This window comes from Diplotaxodon limnothrissa, linkage group LG3, assembly GCF_057381915.1.
Source record: "Diplotaxodon limnothrissa isolate DT_005_m linkage group LG3, D_limnothrissa_male_GT1.1, whole genome shotgun sequence".
Taxonomy (NCBI): Eukaryota; Metazoa; Chordata; class Actinopteri; order Cichliformes; family Cichlidae; genus Diplotaxodon; species Diplotaxodon limnothrissa.
The window spans coordinates 1258028-1278579 of NC_140598.1; the positions used below are offsets into that span (position 1 = coordinate 1258028).

The following is a 20552-nucleotide window of genomic DNA, read 5'->3' on the forward strand; positions in this document are numbered from 1 at the left end:
TTAGCGTTATATTAGTGAGGGATTAATGCTTAGTAGAATGCCATTAGTGGCTAATGCTAATTTTAGGTGAATAGGAATTGCCAGCTACTGCTAAGTAGGTTGGAGGCCGTAGGAAACAAACAGGAAGTGAGTGAAGGACACAGGAAATGTTTCCATCTCTTCCTCCTCTATTAGACATTCTCTCCATACCTGAGAGTGTCCAGTCTCCAGCCTGGATCCTTCAGTCCAGCCGACAGCAGCTTAATCCCTGAGTCTCCTGGATGATTGTAGCTCAGGTCCAGCTCTCTCAGATGGGAGGGGTTGGAGCTCAGAGCTGAGGCCAGAGAAGTACAGCCTTCCTCTGTGATCAGACAGCCTGACAGACTGCAGACACACAAAACAACAATCCATCTGTCAACAATCATTTTCTCTTTGTCACAATAACATCTATCAATTTACATCCATTCAATGTAACTTTATGTATAAGTGACAATTCCCAACAGACGCCAGCAGTCATCTCAAGCTGTTTAGCAGTATAAGGTAACAGCCTACAATATAGAGCGAAAGACCCAACCATCAGACAATCCACTGTGAGCAGTACTTGGTGATGGTGGGAAGGAAGAACTCCCTTTGACACAAAGATCCTCCCAGTGAAAACAGGCTCCAGGAGAAGCATCTACCATGACTGGTTGTAGGGTGAGGGGAAAGAGAAGAGATGAGCTCAGAGAGACAAGAACAAAACACAAACTAAGGAGAGAGAAGACAAAAGTTAAGGACAGAGAAGAAAGCAGAGCATCATGGGAAGTCCACCAACAGCCTGAGCCTATAGCAGCATAACTAGGGGATGGTTCAGGGTCACCTGATCCAGCTCAAACTATAAGCTTTATCAAAAAGGAAAGTTTGAAGCTGATCTTCAAAGTAGAGGGGGTGTCTGTCTCCTGAACTCAAACTGGGAGCTGCTTCCACACCAAGTCCAACATAGCCAGGCTGAGTTGTTAGATTAGTCCAAAGTCAAGTCAGAAAGTCATTATTTGTGTCAAATGTAGAAATAACTAAAAAGTTATTTCTCAATCTGATATTAAAACGTTTAAATGGTGAAAAAACCTGTAATGAAAACAGAAAGAGTCAATAAAAGCCTCTTTAGAGGGTCACCAGTTTAAAATTCAGACATTTAAACTGGTGATTCTCCTTCTCTGCTCCATTTCCTCTCTAGACTTCCTGTTCCTAGGAGGGATTTGATTGGCTGAACATCCTTTTAGCCTTTCTTTAGTTCTTTGGGTGCTAATCAAAATGTATGAGTCATGTGACGTGACATAAGGAATTCCATAAGGAATGGAATGATGTGAAAACCATCACGGGCCACAACACCAAGAACAGCACATTGGGGGGGAATGTGGAGAAGGCAAACAAACTCAACTACGTCTTCAACAGGTTTGACGTCCTCCGACCACAGGTACAGCATGCCCAGGACCCACTACAGTTTGCATACAAACACTACGTGCCAAACTCCAGACTGACAGTGAAACATCAGGCCAGTGTTAGAAGATAAAGTTCAGGAAAGTTTCTTAATGGTTCAGAAGATGTTCAGCAGAGGACAACTTAAAGATGTGTGTAGGACCCATAATTAAATGTATTGAATTTTGATGATCACTGGGTTTTCATTTGTTTGGTTGCTATGGTGATGTGTAACGGGAGTCACGTGGGTGCTAGCGGTGAAATTAAGTGGGCGTTGTCAGTCTGTCATTCACTGGTTTGATTTTGACAGAGAGGAGGGCTGGGTAGCCGTAGTTTTTGTTGACCGCTGCACAACGAGTTTCCCCTTGTTGCATTAGAGCCTGTGATGTTTTAAGAGTCTGAATCGTGAGCCGATCACATTACTCTGTAAACTCTCAAAGCACTTTAATAAACAAGTAAGCAATTCCACCTCTCGCATTATTGCGTAAAGTTGACAGCGTGTCATGCAAATAGGCAGGCTCCATCCTCGGCCTCTAGCGACTGTGGAAGTTGCTACAATGTGCATGAAATGGAGGCTTCTGATTGGTCAGAATGAGCCTGTGAAAATGGGATGAACTTTGTATAAAGAAAGAAAACACATTTAGTCTTTTCATGGAAATCTACCTTTTTAAAAGTGATTCCAAATCAAAGCTAACGCCATGCCAGCTTGTAGCTTTGATTGACAGTGTGTAGAACAAGCCTGATGACACAAACTCCCAGAAAACCTAAAAACCAACATAATGCATCTCAAGGACTCAATTTTGCCATTTCTCCACAACAGTTGCCCATAGTGGACCTCATCACAGCCACGAAATCTGCCATACGGATTAATAAATTATCACAGACAGAAGCAGAGCAAATCAGGATGAAAGTCTCAGCCACCCTCTCCAGTGCCAAAGTCCCTCCGTCCAACCTCACAATACAGGAAAAGAAGGCCGTCGCTTCCCTGAGCAAAGACCACAACATCACTGTTTTACCAGCTGATAAGGGAAGATGCACCGTGGTCCTAAACACTACAGATTACCATACAAAGATCACTACTCTCCTCAGTGACAACAATACCTACGAAGCCTTAAAGCGAGACCCCACAAGCAGCTACAAAAAGAAAGTTATAGCTTGCCTTCAAGACTTTGAAAAGGACAAAATCATTGACCGCCTTACATATCACAGCCTTTACCCAGGGGATGCCATACCCTGCATCTACGGACTTCCTAAAATCCACAAGGAAGCTGTCCCACTCAGACCCATAGTCAGTAGCATAAACTCAGCCACTTATAACATTGCAAAACACCTTGCTACCATCCTTGCTCCTCTCGTGGGGAACACCCCACACCACATCAAGAACTCCACCGACTTCACCGACAAGGTCCAGAAACTTACCCTGGATCCAGATGAAACCATGGTGTCGTTTGATGTAGTCTCTCTCTTCACTTGCATACCCACCACGGAGGCCGTGGAGACGGTCAGAAAACGACTACAAGAAGACAGCTCCTTGGAGGACAGGACCAACTTCACACCCGATCAGACCTGCACACTGTTAGACCTCTGCCTCACCACTACATATTTCAAATACAACGAAGGCTTTTACAGACAAAAACATGGCTGTGCCATGGGCTCCCCCGTGTCACCTATTGTAGCCAACCTTTACATGGAGGAAGTGGAAAGGAAGGCTCTTGGCTCTTTCAAAGGAAGAGTACCCAGCCACTGGTACAGATATGTGGACGACACCTGGGTCAAAATCAAGACACAAGAAGTGGAATCCTTCACTGCGCACATTAACGCTGTGGATAAAAACATCAAGTTCACCAGGGAAGACACAAAGGACAACTGTTTGCCTTTCCTGGACTGCGCTGTGCACATTGAAGAGAACGGCAACCTCAACATCGAAGTTTACGGGAAGCCCACACACACGGACCAGTACCTCCTCTTTGACTCCCATCACCCTCTGGAACACAAACTTGGAGTAATTAGGACCCTACACCACCGGGCAGAACATGTTCCCTCTAAGCCTGAAGGGAAAAAGAAGGAACACACACATGTAAAGGAAGCACTCAAAACGTGCGGCTATCCTAAATGGGCGTTCTTAAAGTCAGCAAAGAGGCACAGAAAAGAAGACCAGACACCAGCGAGGGAGGATAAGAAGGACAGACGCAACAACATTGTCATCCCCTATGTAGCCGGTGTATCAGAGAAACTCAGGAGAGTTTTCTCCAAGCATGACATCCCGGTGTATTTCAGACCCAGCAACACGCTCAGACAGAAACTGGTTCACCTGAAAGATAAAACTCCAAAACACAAACTTTTTTTCTTTTTTTTTTTCAAGGTTGGCAAGTATGGCCACAACACCTCACTTTTTTTGCCACATGTATCCAAACCACGTCTCAGCTGTTTGTGGAGGTAAAATACATCCGCACAATTATGCTCAGCCATTGTCGTGAGTGCGCGCGCCAAGGGGCTGCGAGACATTTATACAGCCGTATTTCGCACATGACTATGAAAGGCGGAAGAGGAAGTAGTTCCTTTGAATGTAGACAATCCGAATGTTATCGTTTCTTTCCACTGTGTTCCTGTTAATGATAAACTACAAATTTACTCTAAATTACTAAACTATCAATATTTTAATGTGAGAATCGATTCTGGAACATAAATGATTGGTATCGGAGGAATCGATATTTCAGGATCGATCCGCACATCCCTATTAAATACAAGAAGAGACACACATACTCAAACATGCACGTATATCTAAGGACTTACATATGTCTGCAGATGCTGTTCAGTCATGGTAACACACACACAGTCAGTAGCACACTGTGCTGCACAGTGGCTGTAATTACTTCACACATACACACATTTCCCAAGTGATACCTGACACACACAGCTGCCTGCAGCTCAAACATGTTCGTACATGTCATTCCAACATGCTGCTGAATGGGAGCTCAGACAAAAACATCTAAACACACACACACACACACACACACACACACACACACACACACACACACACACACACACACACACACACACACACACACACACACACACAGTGTTGCCAACTCCTCAGTAAGGAAAATCGCTATTGGTTGTCCTAAAAGTCGCTAGAAGTCGCTAAATGATGTCATCGCTTAATTTGCATAATTGATCATGCTAATGTAATTGTAACCTATGTTGTTGGAGAGAGAAATAACATCGTGGCAGAGACATAAAGACATAAAGACATAAAGTGAGTAAAAAACGTCCTAAATGCATTTAGAGTTTATTGAGTTTATTGAGTTTATTTATTTTACAAATTAATTTCTTTTAGCAATTATTGTTTTTTTTAATGTCACAATTCCAACCCTGCTCCTTTACCTGGGCTTGGACCGGCAAAAGTGACCCGAACTAGGCACTCTGGTGGAGTTACTTTGTGTGTGTGTGTTTATAAGTAGTTTTAAACCTTGTGATCCACAAAACAGCATAAGAGTAAAAGAAGAACTGACTGCGTTACAGCACCCGCTGCTTGTTGAGAGTAAAAGCGATACGCGCTTTCACGTCTTTTTTTAGCGACTTTTTTTAGAAAAAAAGTTGCTAAGGGGTCTGAAAACTTGCTAAGTTGGCAACACTGCACACACACGCACACAGACTCAGAAAGTTAAACCAGTATCAATTTAAACATTAGACCACAGAGATAATTTGACTCTGTAAAGTAAGAACATTTACAAAGTGATGTTTTTTTTTTTCAAAACTTCAATATTTTTAAGTGTGGACAGTCTCAAACATGAGGAACTGTTAACAGGGTTGATTTTATTTGATGTGAATGCGATTTTTGCCTGGCATTATTTGAAACTAACCATTTTTATGGTCTTATGTGAGCTGCTGGATCATTCCTTATGAAATGAGTCAAGGCTGAGAAACGTTCCCACACGAACAGCCTTAAATCAGCTACAATATCACATATGAAGAAGCCATGCAAGAAGCCTTTATAATACTATTTGTTCCTTCTTACAGACTCTGAAGCTGTAGAGTTAGTTAAATGTAAATATGCCCCCTTTTTAATTCACAGTAAATATTATCAGACAATCACCCAGGGCTCCAAATTTCCGAGTGTTAGAAAATGACTGTAATACACACAGAATTATGGCTAGAAGACAAATGTAGATAAAAGGAGATCTTTTATATTTAACTTGTTTTGAGGAGTCCCTATATGATGATATAAACCAAGAAAGTTTGCCAAAATAACACTATTTTAATTTTTTTTAGTAAAATATGAGAAAATAGAAATAAAATATGAGAAAATAGAAACAAAACACAGACTTAACAACGTGGTGTATGCTGTACAGTGCAGCGAGGAATGCCCAGACCTCTACATCGGAGAGACCAAACAGCCACTTCACAAGCGCATGGCACAACATAGAAGAGCCACCTCCACAGGACAAGACTCAGCAGTCCATCTGCATTTTAAGGATAAAGGACACTCTTTCGAGGATGCCAATGTTTACATTTTGGACAGAGAGGACAGATGGTTTGAAAGAGGAGTGAAAGAAGCCATCTATGTCCACTGTGAGCGACCATCTTTGAACAGAGGCGGGGTTTACGACACCAACTCTCTGCCATCTATAATCCAGTTTTGAGATCCTTCCCAGACGCCTTAACGCCCACTCACATCCTGGGCCATCTGACCTCAGGAATTCGCATGATAAGGTGGGGCCAGGTTTCACAATGAACTCACCCGAAACTCTGGCTGATTGGGACCCACACCCAGTTTCACACCTTGGCTCAGGTGATTAGAGGATCATCAGGGGGAGGGCGTTTCTCCAAAACATGTGTCCATCAGAATTATGGACAGTCATGTATAATAAGTAGACTTGTTCAGATTTGTCCAACACTTTTGTCTGTCAGTGTTTTACAGAATATCATCAAAGAGTCATGATAGTGACCATTAGTGTCACTGTGGAGAGGCTTATTCCAGCATCACTGACTTCATGGTTCCAGTTTCCATCACTAAGGACTACATGTACTGATGCTGCTGTTAGCCATCTTAGCATGCTACCTCCAACAGGTGGTCAGTGGGAGAGCAGAAGATGATATCAGTGACATTCAAACAAGGAAGGAAGAGACTGTTGAAGGCAGCGAGCTGTGACTGCTGTGAACAGCACACTATTCTTTCCCTGTGTCAACATACATGAGGCTGTTTCAGCTGCTTAGTTATTCAGTGCAACACACCACGAACTCCTTTATACAACTAAGTATACTGAGAGCACACTGCTGTGGTTGCTGTGGGAACCATCCATATATTCAGCTGTTTGGGGCTCAGTCTGCTTCCTCATCCTTGGAAAAAACTCTTAAAGTTTGATGTGTTTTTGACTTGAATTGTGGGGATTATATCATTTCTATATTGTGTTTATTTTTATATCCTGTTATTAAGCTTTGAGCAGTGGCATTTGATTAAATATTTATTCCATTTATTAAACATACAGTTTCAATCATGTTATTACACCTATGGGAAAATGTGCTTACAAAGGAGTTGGCCTTCTGTCTGGTAGGAGGTTACAAGCTTTATCTGGTGAGGTAAGAGGTGAGACAGAATGCAGTGAGGTCGTGACAGCTCGCTTGCGTACACAGACATTATATAGACACATTTCTAGGTTAGAGTTAAGATGTATTTTTCTTGTAACTGCATTTTGTGCCTGCATAAGCAACAGTTTTTTGTAGGATGTGCTTCTGATGTTCCAGAGATAAGTGAGAATAAGAAGATCTACAGGAAGCACCTGGCGTGGAGACGGAGAAAATGTCTTTTTGAGTGTGCGTCAAAGATTGTCAGCAGAAAAGCTGTGGTTACTGTAACTTATGCATGTTATGTATCTGCTTTGATGCATGAGATATAAAAACATGACATATAAAAACATTTTAAGTATGCTTTTTGGGGGGATTTATGCTGAGGATTGTGACGGTGTATTTCCTCCACACGTGTGTTTAATAAAATCATTGTTTTGACACACTTGGACCTGTGGTCATTTGTCATTTCACGAATTCAGGACAGATGTGTGCCAAAATTGGCCTTTCTGTACAACGTCTGTTACGGCCTCTGGCCTCAGGTGGCCCCGCCTTCCTCTAGGTAAATCAATGTGTTCCAGGACTCGTGTGTGATTGGTTACTGGGAGACCCGTGCCAACCCTCTCTTATGCAGAATGAAGTGTGCCAGACCACACGGACGATTGGCTGCCCGGGGATCCCGTGATGCTCCAAGAGGCAATCAGTGGCTGATCGTGCCCACCTGTGGCTACAAAAGGCTGGAGGTCCTTCACTCAGTGGCTGCTGCTTAGGACTAAACATGCAGTTTGCCCTTCGTGCCTCCCTCGTCGATCTTTTGTTGAACTTGTTCATATTGCTGAACTTTGTCGAATCTTGGTGCATGCTTTAAACTTAGTCTGATTAGAGTTTTGAGCTGCTAGCTGGCTGTGGGTAGGATTTTGTGAAGCTGGCTTGCCTTAGTTAAAACCCTAGCTTTTATTTTGTGTGCGGCCAGCCTGCCTTAGTTACCCTTTAACTTTTACTCGTGACTGTTCTTTCTTTATGTAATAATTGTCTGCCCAGTGGTCTGTTGAACAGCCCTGTCGGTTTTCTGTTTAAAGTTTGTAATTAAAACCTTTTGCTTTACTCAGTTTTGTGTTGGGGGCTCGTGTATGTTACTCCCTCCCTGACGCCTAGCAGAGGGGGTCGTAACACGTCAACATATTAATTTATTAACAGTACTGTTATTTTTCACTGTTTCACTTTAGAAACATAAATCTTTACACAGACAGTGTTGGGGAGTAACGAAATACATTACATACATTACATATTTAAAATACAAAATATAAGTATCTATATTCAGTTACTGTTAGAGTTAAATTGTTAAATGTTTGTCATTTTTATGTTTACCATTTGTACAGTGTTTAACTCTGATGAAAGAAATTCCACTGTCCTTCCCCCCAGATTCTCGAGGTTCTGGTGGGGGGGTGAAATGTTTTATTGCAGATACATCTTATCTGGAAGATCTGCTTCTTTTGATGTAAGCTTCCTGGGTTTACGACCCTTTGGTCAGCAGGAGGTCTGACACACACACACACACACACACACACACACACACACACACACACACACACACACACACACATTCTCACATAACACACACACACACACACACACACATACACATTCTTACAGAAGTTCACACATATACATACAAATGCCTTGTCTTAGGACCATGTGGGCGTGGCTTTGTTCTGACGTGTTTTGTGTGAACTGTGTCTCAATGAAAGGCAGCAGGAGGAGGTCAGATCTGGGGGTCATTCTCGTGGTGGACACAGACGAGGCCTCCCTTGCTCAAATAATCGATCGATCGACTGTCTTATTTTCTTCATGATGAATAAGTCTCTAGAATTAGCGGGGCTTGTGGAAACACAGACCCAACAGTTACTGTTTAAAAAGGTGGTATTCAGAATACAGTTACTTTGTTGAAATAAATGGATTACACAGTGATCTTTTCCTGTTTCATATGTTAGGCTATGTCCTCTCTATTTTTGGTTATTTTATTTTTAGATACCACACACACACACACACCCGCTCCATGTTCTTCCTGGTTCTTCCTGCTCTGTTTTTCAGTATGTGATAGAAATATGCCAGCATTAGACAGCATCACTTTCTCTGGGACCTAATCCCTGCCTCGCTGAAAGCTGTTTATATAATTACCCATTCTCTCTAAAAGATGGGATGAGGGAGCCCTGTGCCTCTGTGCATGAAAAAGTCTGCATGCGTGTGACAGAGTGAATGAGAGTCAGGCGGGTAACTTGGCTTAAACAGATGAGTTAAGTATATGGAATCAAACAAAAAGACAATCAGCACTGGGACCAAAGTTAATGGTATTTTGTACCACTGGGTATCTAAATTTAGTAATTCCACGCCAAAGCCCACTGATCAATGACCATGAGTACCATTCACAGAGAGTTGGGGAATGGCTGCTTTAACAGCACTGTAAGATGGCGAAGGATGTACCAAAAAGTCACAGGAGCTTGCAAAGAAAAGCGTCTGGACTTCTTTAAATTGCTTGAAGACGTTTCACCTCTCATCCGAGAAGCTTCTTCAGTTCTAAGGTCAAATGGTGGAGAGTCCCAGATTTGAACCTAGTGGGAGTAACCCCCCACAGAGGGACAAAAGGACCCCCTGATGATCCTCTAATTGCCTGAGCCAAGCTGTGAAACTGGGTGTGGGTCCCAATCAGCCAGGGAGAGGAGGTGAGAGGTGAAACTTCTTCAAGCAACTTAAAGAAGTCCATACGCTTTTCTTTGCAAGCTCCTTTGACTACGATGACCTGGATGACTGAGAACCTTCACAGACAGATGTACCAAAAAGGTGTTTGACTTTACTGAGAAGGCTTGCAGTTTCTGTGGCTGTGATCAGCTCCACTAGCGGGATTTGTCTCGGTGTGACAGCAAAATTCAACCCTTTAGCAAGGATGTTTTTCTCTGTTTGGGTGAACTGTCTGTCAGACAGATTCTTCACCCACTTGTCCACATCCTCGGTATCACATCCTTCTCTCTTCTAGCCACTGAGGACACTCTCCGTATTTTGCGGTGGTTTCCGACGTACAAGAAGTAAGTCAAACTTCCTTTGTTGCCTGGTCTTATACTTCTTGTGCTGTGCTAGACGAGCCTTCTCAGTAAAGTCAAACACCTTTTTGTCACCATCTTACAATGCTGTGATTGCAGCCATTCCCCAACTCTGAATGGTACTCATGGCCATTGATCAGTGGGCTTTGATCAGTGGGTTTTGGTCAGTGGTTGTTGATCAATGGTAATAAGAATTTGCATAATTAAGATTAAGGAACTGACCTCCCAGCCCATTGTTTCTGCAGTGAGCTGGTTTCAGTCATTATGCAAATGTACTGTTTATAAGATTGGGGAAACCTGCAGTCAGCTGAGACTGAAGAAGTCACTTGGATGAGTGATGAAAAGTGGCCACTTGTTTGTCAAAGGCAATAAATAAAAGAACCCAGCTTTTAAAGAGGAAGTAACCATTGGTACCATGTCCAGAGGCTCTAACAGGACCAATACCCTATGAAGGTGCTGGGAATGGAGAAAAAGCACTGTCACAATGCAAGTGACATATCCCACTGTCATTGAGATGGGTTAGAGCAGTGGTGTCAAACTCCAGGACTTGAGGGCCAGTATCCTGCAGGTTTTGGATCCCAACCTGTGTCAACACACCTGAATCAAATGATTAGTTCATTACCAGGCCTCTGGAGAACTTCAAGACATGTGGAAGAGGTAATTTGGCGATTTAAATCAGCTGTGTTGGATCAAGGACACATCTAAAACCTGCAGGACACCGGCCCTCAAGGCCTGGAGTTTGACACCCCTGGGTTAGAAGGACAGCCACATGAAGAGCCACAGAGGTAAAAGCGACAAAGAGCAGACCCAGACTTCCCTTGTCCCATTGGCAGTTATCAACAGGGTTGTCTGCCTCACCAGTCCTGGGCTAGTGTGGAGGGACCGAGTGGACTTAAAGAAAAGCTGCTCATGCTTCTTCAGGGCAAGAGAGGCTGAATCACCTTTAGTGTGATGTTGCTAGCTCATCACTGCAGAAAATAGTTTCTCATAGATGCATTTTCAATGTTTATAATGTAGTAGGAAAAAAAAGGTCATGTATCGTTACAGCTAATGTATGAAACATTGAGTGAAAGGAAGATTATACATTTAACGTGAATATTTGATTTGTGAAGTAATGAGTATAAATATACACTGCCCTGTGATGGACTGGTAGGCTGTTCAAGGTATACCCGAACTCCAACTTTATAACATCACGGAGCTCTTGTTGCTGCTGTAGATAAGTGGTTAGAAAAATGGGTGCCTGAATGGATGGATGCTGTGAATTATAATAAAGACTTGAATACATCAAAGTGCAGTAATCAAAGCAATGTGGAACATGTTTTGAGCTCAAGAGGTTGTGAAGGGTGAAGGCAACAGTGGTCCCAGTGGTAATTGCAGCACTCAGGCAGAGACCCCTAAACTGGGTGTGTGGCTCCAGCAGGTTCCTGATAATTCCATTTGTGAGGATAATATGAAGTGACAGTTCAGCTGAAAGTTCTATTAATAAGTCAATCAATAATATAATTCACATTTTAAATGATCATATGTGGAAAAGTTTGAATCCTGACCTGAGAGTTTCCACTGCACTCTGTGAACTCTTTAGTCCAGCAGACAGAAGCTTCACTCCTGAATCCTGCAGGTCAGAGTTACTCAGGTCCAGCTCTCTCAGACTAGAGGACTGGGAGCTGAGAACTGAGGACAAAGCTTCACAGCTTGTCTCTGAGAGATTACAACCAGTCAGTCTAAAAAAATAAAAGACAAACTATAAAACAAATACTCATGTAAAGTTTGTTATTATATTACTACATTACATGCGGCATCTTTTTTTATTTTTAAAGGAAACCTTAATATTCTAAGACACAACATCATATGGATGAACATGGACAAAATCTTTAATTTCGTTTTAAAAAAAAATAAAATGACATTTGATCTGACCTCAGAGCATTCAGTTTACAGTTTAAACTTTGTACTCCAGCAGACAAAAGCTTTACTCCTGAATCCTGCAGGTTTTTGATGGTCAGGTCCAGCTCTGTCAGACTAGAGGACTCAGAGCTGAGAACTGAGGACAGAGCTTCACAGATTTTCTCTGAGATTTCACAGATGTTGAGTCTGAAAATAAAAACATTAAGAAAGACTGCTGTTAAAGTGTAATCAAGGTGTAATAACTAATCCTGTTTGTTTTGTGCTGAGTAGGTTAGTAAAACTTCACTTTAACATACACTCAACAAAAATATAAACGCAACACTTTTGTTTTTACTCCCATTCCCCATGGGATGGACGTAGAGACCTAAAATTCATTCCAGATACACAATATAACCATCCCTCCCAAACAGTGGTCACAAATCAGTCCAAATGTGTGGTAGTGGGCACATCTGCCATATTGAGATAATCCATCCCACCTCACAGGTGTGCCACATCAGGATGCTGATCTGACATCATGAGTAGTGCACAGGTGTACCTCAGACTGCCCACAACAAAAGGCCACCCTGGAATGTGCAGTTTTTTGCGCTATTGGGGGTCTGGGGACCCAGAACCGGTCAGTATCTGGTGTGACCACCATTTGCCTCATGCAGTGCAACACATCGTCGCATGGAGTCTATCAGATTGTCAATTGTGGCCTGTGGAATGTTGGTCCACTCCACTTCAATGGCTGTGCGAGGTTGTTGGATATTCGTGGGAACTGGTACACGCTGTCGTATACGCCGGTCAAGCACATCCCGAACATGCTCAATGGGTGACATGTCCGGTGAGTATGCTGGCCATGCAAGAACTGGGACATTCTCAGCTGCCATCTGCCCTGAACAATGTGAACCATGATTCATCCGTGAAGCGCACACCTCTCCAACGTGCCAGACGCCATCGAATGTGAGCATTTGCCCACACAAGTCTGTTACGGCGACGAGCTGGAGTCAGGTCAAGACCCCGATGAGGACGACGGGCATGCAGTTGAGCGTCCCTGAGACGGTTTCTGACAGTTTGTGCAGAAATTGTTTGGTTGTGCAAACCAATTGTTCCAGCAGCTGTCTGGGTGGCTGGTCTCAGACGATCTTGGAGGTGAACCTGCTGGATGTGGAGGTCCTGGGCTGGTGTGGTTACACGAGGTCTGCGGTTGTGAGGCCGGTTGGATGTGCTGCCATATTCTCTGAAACGCCTGTGGAGACGGCTTATGGTTGAGAAATGAACATTCAATGCACGGGCGACAGATCTGGTTGACATTCCTGCTGTCAGCATGCCAGTTGCACGCTCCCTCATTGCTTGTGGCATCTGTGGCATTTTGCTGTGAGACAAAACTGCACATTCCAGGGTGGCCTTTTGTTGTGGGCAGTCTGAGGTACACCTGTGCACTACTCATGATGTCAGATCAGCATCCTGATGTGGCACACCTGTGAGGTGGGATGGATTATCTCAATATGGCAGATGTGCCCACTACCACACATTTGGACTGATTTGTGACCACTGTTTGGGAGGGATGGTTATATTGTGTATCTGGAATGAATTTTAGGTCTCTACGTCCATCCCATGGGGAATGGGAGCAAAAACAAAAGTGTTGCGTTTATATTTTTGTTCAGTGTAGAAATGAATGAAAATTGTACAAAACAACAATAAATGGTAAAGTTTACCTTTACTGGCTAAATTTTCTCACTTGATAAAAACAAAAAACAAACAAACAAACATATAAACAAACAAAAGAGAATACAAATTCTGATCTGACCTCAGGATATTCAGTTTGGCATGTGGACTCTCCACTGCAGCAGACAGAAGCTTTACAGCTGAATCATTGAGGCTGTTGGTACTCAGGTCCAGCTCTCTCAGACTACAGGACTGCGAGCTGATGACTGACAACAAATCTTCACAGCTTTTCTCTGAGAGGTTACAGCTGCTCAGCCTGCAAAAAACAACAAGAACGAGAACAACAAAACAATATCTATTATCAAATATAATCACTTTATATGATGAACCTAGGTAATCAAATGAGTACAAATGAGTACACTACAATGCAAAATTAAATTAAAAAAATGTTCAAGAACTTAAGTCTAACAGAAGAAAAATATTTCATTTTAAACACAATTATACCAGTGTATCTAAATGGAAACCAGAGAAGAGCGGGTAGATTTAGTGACACTAGTTCAGTGTCTGCTGGCTCAGGCCAGTGAGTACTACAGTTACTACAGTACTAAACTTACTACAGTACTGTTGGTCACTTTATTAATTCTAATATCTGTTATTACAGTAAATGTGGTTGTAAATAATTGCTCACATGATGGACTTGGTGCAGACTCTTGTTTTTGTTTTTTTTGTCAAAAACAAGCTGCCTTTTAAAGTCCTGCCCTCCCTAAATACCAACGTGTTTTCGATTGGACAATTTCAGTTACTGACAAGAAACAGGACATTGACGGCAATTTTAATTATGATGCCCAAGGTTTTTCCTCTATACTGGATATAATCAGGACAGCCATAGCAGAGAATTATATAAAAAAATGAGTGTGTACTTAAGGTGAGACAGAAACCAGAACTTGGATTATAAACATCAAGAAAAGATACAATCTTGTAACTGGTGGCAGATTTCTTTTCTCGTGCATTAATCACATATTTTAATCATATCTCTTTAGTTTAGCAAGATGACTCCTGACACCAGTTGTATGCATGTAGAATGTTTTCATAATTGGGCCTTGGGTTTTATTGCATCTTCACAGACGGTCCACTTGAGACTTGAAAATCTCCAGACATCCTGCTCTTAATGAGGTGATGGGTGGTCGTAACTTTTGTTAGAGTAGGAGGGGGTAAAGAATGAGCTGGACTGAAGGTATAGAGATTTATGATATGCTATGGAATGTTCTTTGTTTAAGAGTGTTTGGGCAGATATAAAATATTTCAAGGTGGTGTGCCTCCTCAGAAAAATGTTTGGTGTTTGATCTGAACGTTCTCTCCACTGCAGTGTTTTTCATCTTTCTTTCTTTTAATAAACCTCACTTCAAAAGACACGCTTAGCTGGTAGTTGCAGTTTTATTTAAGAGTTTCCACAACATAACTGAGGTATATGCTTTAGAAAAAAAGAACTAAGTGAGCAAGCTGAGGATAATGAACCCGTAAGAGGGGCTGAAGGATCAGAGCCCATAGTCTTATAGGCTGGATTGTCCTTTGATAAGAGCTACAGACAAAAATCTCTCAGAAATGCTGACCGGCTGGACTGAAACATTAAAGGTATCATAGTTGACCAAGTGAGTGATGATCATTTAATTCCCTATTTTTATGTATTTTTAAGTGTTCTCTGAACTGATCATGCCTGATTTAATATTACTTACAGAGCCTTGTTGGAGGCTTTGACCACTGGCAGCAGCCTCAGAAGAGCCTCCTCTGAAGCAGAGTATTTCTTCAGGTCAAACACATCCAGATCTTTTTCTGATGACAGTAAGATGAAGACCAGAGCTGACCACTGAGCAGGAGACAGTTTATCTGTGGAGAGACTTCCTGATCTCAGGGACTGTTGGATCTCCTCCACTAGAGAACGATCATTCAGTTCATTCAGACAGTGGAACAGATTGATGCTTTTCTCTGCAGACAGATTCTCACTGAGCTTCTTCTTGATGTACTGGACTGTTTCCTTATTGTTCTGTGAGTTACTTCCTGTCTTTGTCAGCAGACCTTGTAGAAAATTGTGATTGCTGTTTAGTGAAAGACCTAGAAGGAAGCGGAGGAACAAGTCCAGGTGTCCATTTGGACTCTGTAAGGCCTTGTTCACAGCACTCTGGTAGAAGTGTTTCTCTGCAGGTTCTCTTGTTTCAGAGTTCTTGGAGGTTGTTTTTTGTTCTTCCAGCAGATTGAGTCCAGAGTTGCTGAAGGTCAGATGGACATGAAGAGCAGCCAGAAACTCCTGAACACTCAGATGGATGAAGCAGAACACCTTGTCCTGGTACAGTCCTTCCTCCTCTTTAAAGATCTGTGTGAACACTCCTGAGTACACTGAGGCTGCTCTGATATCGATGCCACACTCTGTCAGGTCTGATTCATAGAAGATCAGGTTTCCTTTCTGCAGCTGATCAAAAGCCAGTTTTCCCAGAGACTCCATCATCTTCCTGCTCTCTGGACTCCAGTGTGGATCTGTCTCAGCTCCTCCATCATACTTTATCTTCTTTCTTTTGGCCTGAATCACCAGGAAGTGAATGTATAACTCAGTTAGAGTCATGGGAAGCACTCCTTCTCTGGTTTCCAGCTCATCCTCCAGAACTGTAGCAGTGATCCAGCAGAAGACTGGGATGTGGCACATGATGTGGAGGCTTCGAGCTTTCTTGATGTGGGAGATGATCCTGCTGGCCTGCTTCTCGTCGCTCACTTTCTTCTTGAAGTACTCCTCCTTCTGTGGGTCAGTGAACCCTCTGATCTCTGTCACCATGCCAACACAGTCAGGAGGGATCTGATTGGCTGCTGCAGGTCGTGTGGTTATCCAGAGGCAAGCAGAGGGAAGCAGGTTCCCCCTGATGAGGTTTATCAGCAGCACATCCACTGAGGTGGACTCTCTAGGGTCAGTTAGGATTGTAGTTTTGTGGAAGTCCAGAGGAAGTCGACACTCATCCAGACCATCAAAGATGAACACAACCTGGAAGTCTTCAAAGCTGCAGATTCCTGCTTCTTTGGTTTCAGTAAAGAAGACATGAACAAGTTCCACCAAGCTGAACTTTTCCTCTTTCAGCACATTCAGCTCTCTGAAAGTGAATGGAAATATGAACTGGATGTCCTGGTTGGCTTTGTCTTCAGCCCAGTCCAGGCTGTATTTCTGTGTTAAGACTGTTTTCCCAATGCCACCCACTCCCATTGTCAGCACTGTTCTGATTGGTTCATCTCTTCCAGGTGAGGCTTTAAAGATGTCTTCTTGTCTGATTGTTGTTTCTGGTCTGTGTGGTTTCCTATTTGCTGTTTCAATCTGTCTGACCTCATGTTCATCATTGACCTCTGCAGTCCCTCCCTCTGTGATGTAGAGCTCTGTGTAGATCTGATTCAGGAGGGTTGGGTTTCCTGCTTTAGCGATCCCCTCAAACACACACTGGAACTTCTTCTTCAGTTCTAACTTGAAGTTAATCTGACACTTCTCAAGAGCCTCTGAAATAATAAACAAAAGCGGTTAACATGTCAGTATCAATGCCTGGGCAGAAACAGTCAAAACATTACCTGACCAAAAGGGTCCCTACATAGAAGCTACAGATAAAGTGTATCCACAGCCTTTCACTTATTTCACATTTTGTCATGCATTCTTTCAAAATGTGGTAAATTCACTTCTCAGGTCAATTTTTAAAAAAATAAAATACCACATAATGACAATGTAAGACACGCATGCTTGTAATTCTTGTTAATGTATTAAAAACTAATAAAATGTTGCCATACATAATAATTCATAGTCTCGCCGCAATTCTTTGTGGAAGTACATCTGGCAGCAATTACAGCTGCAAGTCTTTTTGATTATAATGCTTAAAGCTTGGTAAACCTAATTTTACGCAGTTTCTTTCATTCTTGTTTGCAGAACTGGGTCGGTGTCACACCCTTGAAACACCCGTAGCTAGTCAGGCCCCTGTAGTTAGGGAACAAGGTAACATAGCGTCCACTTGCTCTCCCTCAGCGGAATGTGCCGAGCAGCCAGGGAAACAGGCTGGCTGGCTGGGTGACGGTGAGGAGGAAGCATAGTCCTAAACAGAAGCCCCAGGTACACCACCAACCCGTTCATGTGTCTAACAGTTTTTCCCCACTCGGCGACACACCCGCTGGGGGTCAAACTCTGGTAATTGGTGATTCTGTTCTCAGACATGTGAAGCTAGAGACACGGGCAACCATAGTCAATTGTCTTCCAGGGGCCAGAGCAGGCGACATTGAAGGAAATTTAAAACTGCAGGCTAAGGGTAAACGTAAATTCAGTAAGATCATAATTCACGTCGGCAGTAATGACACCCGGTTACGCCAATCGGAGGTCACTAAAATCAATATTGAATCAGTGTGCAACTTTGCCAAAACAATGTCGGACTCTGTAGTTTTCTCTGGTCCCCTCCCCAATCAGACCAGGAGTGACATGTTTAGCCGCATGTTCTCCTTAAATTGCTGGCTGTCTGAGTGGTGTCCCAGAAACGATGTGGGCTTCATAGATAATTGGCAAACCTTCTGGAGGAAGCCTGGTCTTGTTAGGAGAGACGGCATCCATCCCACTTTGGATGGAGCAGCTCTCATTTCTAGAAATATGGACAAATTTATTAAACCCCCCAAAATATGACTATCCAGAGTTGGGACCAGGAAGCAGAGTTGCAGTCTTACACGCCTCTCTGCAGCTTCTCTCCTCCTGCTACCCCCCAAAAACCCATCTCCATAGAGACTGTGTCAGCTTCCAAAAAGACAAAAAACAAACTAAAAACCAGCAACAAACAACTTAAACATAAACAATCACAAAGAAAGAACAATACAGTATCCACATCTGAACCAAAGAGTAAAACAGTGAAATGTGGATTATTAAATATTAGGTCTCTCTCCTCCAAGTCTCTGTTAGTACATGACTTAATAATTGATCAACAAATTGATTTACTCTGTATTAGATTATAATATTATTTTATGCCATGTTATGCCCCTAATTAAAGATTGTGAATTATTATGTAGTTTTAGTTTGCATTATTCTCCTGAATTAGAAGAAGCTGATAACTATTGCATTAGTTAAACTGATTTGCATTACATTAGACTGCTGATTTATTGTGAATGAATGATATTGTTTTATGATGCATTATACTGCTGAGCTATAAGAAATACTGTTGGCAGAAAGTCATCGCCTTATTTGTCTGATTAGAAGAGAACATGCTGGAGTTTTCTGCCCCATCTCAGCAGGAGCAGATAAACAGGGAGCCAAGGTCGTAGCTTAGGCGCTGTGTGAGAGAAAGCATGTGAATGTTTAGGCTTTTATGATAAGGTGGAGGCACCAGAGGCTATAAGAGTTTGAGCAATGCTCCACCATTTTGAGATCAGAGGCTGTCTGCATCAGTGTCCATCTCCCACGTGTGTGATCATTAAAATCATCGTTTGACTCAACCCGGCCGGACCAGTGTTGTTATTGTGGTTTTTCCTCTTGTATCCATCCCCAATATTTTGAACCATAACATCTGCCTTACAGAAACCTGGTTGCAGCAGGATGATTATGTTAGTTTAAATGAATCAACACCCCCGAGTCATTCTAACTACCAGACATGACTTAATAATTAATCAACAAATCAAAAAACACAAAAGCTAATCTTCTTTGTTATCATCTATCATCCACCTGGGCCTTACACAGAGTTTCTGTCTGATTTGTGAGTTTTTATCAGATTTAGTGCTCAGCTCACATAAAATAATTATTGTGGGTGATTTTAACATTCATTTAGTGTCACAGTCAGTAAAAGCAGACTACAGTGGGATGCAAAAGTTTGGGCGACCCTGTTAACAGTCATTATTTCCCTGTATCAATCGTTGGTTGTTATGATAAAAAATGTGAGTTAAATATATCATATAGGAGACACACACAGTGATATTTGAGAAGTGAAATGAAGTTTATTGGATTTACAGAAAATGTGCAATAATTGTTTAAATAAAATCAGGCAGGTGCATAAATTTGGGCACTGTTGCCATTTTAATGATTCCAAAACCTGTAGAACTGATTGTTGGAACTCAAATTGGTAAGCTCAGTGACCCCTGACCTACATACACAGGTGAATCCAATAATGATAAAGAGTATTTAAGGGGGTCAACTGTAAGTTTCCCTCCTCTTTTAGTTTTCTCTGAACAGTAGCAACATCGGGGTCTCAAAACAACTCAAATGACCTGAAGACAAAGATTGTTCGCCATCATGGTTTAGGGGAAGGATACAGAAAGCTGTCTCAGAGATTTAAGCTGTCTGTTTCCACAGTTAGGAACATATTGAGAAAGTGGATGACCACAGGCTCAGTTCAAGTAAAGGCTCGAAGTGGCAGCCAAGACACGGTTTGTGATACATGCGGCAAGACAGTGAGGTGTTGTGGCAACACCACTAACCTCATCAAAGACCTCACTGTAAATCATATCACAGAATATGACGAGCATATATTGAGGAAAAACTGAAGGGAGGAGCGGAGAGGGACAGGTGCTGCTAGGGCGAGACAGATGTCTCTCGCCGAGTCCTTTAGTGCTTCAGCCAGGCAACATGTTCCAATGGCACAACTTCAGTTTTCTTTTATTTCTATATGATAATTCTGCATTATTAAGTGATAAGAACAAGTAATCTTTTATCTTTTATCAGAGACTTGTGATTGCTGGCTCTCCTTAGTTAATCCTTAGCTTTTATTCGTGCCTTTTCTTTTTTTTGTGTATTAATTGTTTGCCCGGTGGTCTGTTGAACAGCCCAGATGGTTTTCAGTTTAACATTTGCAATGAAACCCCTTATTTACTCTGATTTTGTGAGAGGGCTTGTGTATGTTTCTCCCCACCTGTCACCTAGCAGAGGGG

At 42.4% G+C, this 20552-nt stretch overlaps 2 protein-coding genes across 3 annotated transcripts in view; both read right to left on the reverse strand.

Annotated features, from left to right (window-relative positions):
• LOC146634242 (uncharacterized) overlaps nucleotides 1-20552 on the reverse strand; it is a 241186-nt gene that overhangs the window by 28687 nt on the left and 191947 nt on the right. The window lies entirely within an intron of this gene.
• The window catches only part of LOC146634245 (protein NLRC3-like), a 43290-nt gene that overhangs the window by 3143 nt on the left and 19595 nt on the right, over nucleotides 1-20552 (reverse strand). Inside the window, exons 2-6 of one of the 2 annotated variants that reach the window (XM_085375454.1) lie at nucleotides 15380-17171; nucleotides 13789-13962; nucleotides 12012-12185; nucleotides 11645-11818; nucleotides 190-363 (exon numbers count right to left, since the gene is read on the reverse strand). In XM_085375454.1, coding sequence (XP_085231580.1) covers nucleotides 190-363; nucleotides 11645-11818; nucleotides 12012-12185; nucleotides 13789-13962; nucleotides 15380-17171 — 2488 coding nt within the window. Of the gene's footprint in view, nucleotides 1-189; nucleotides 364-11644; nucleotides 11819-12011; nucleotides 12186-13788; nucleotides 13963-15379; nucleotides 17172-20552 lie in introns of those variants that run through there. The other variant, XM_085375461.1, reaches the window with a different exon arrangement.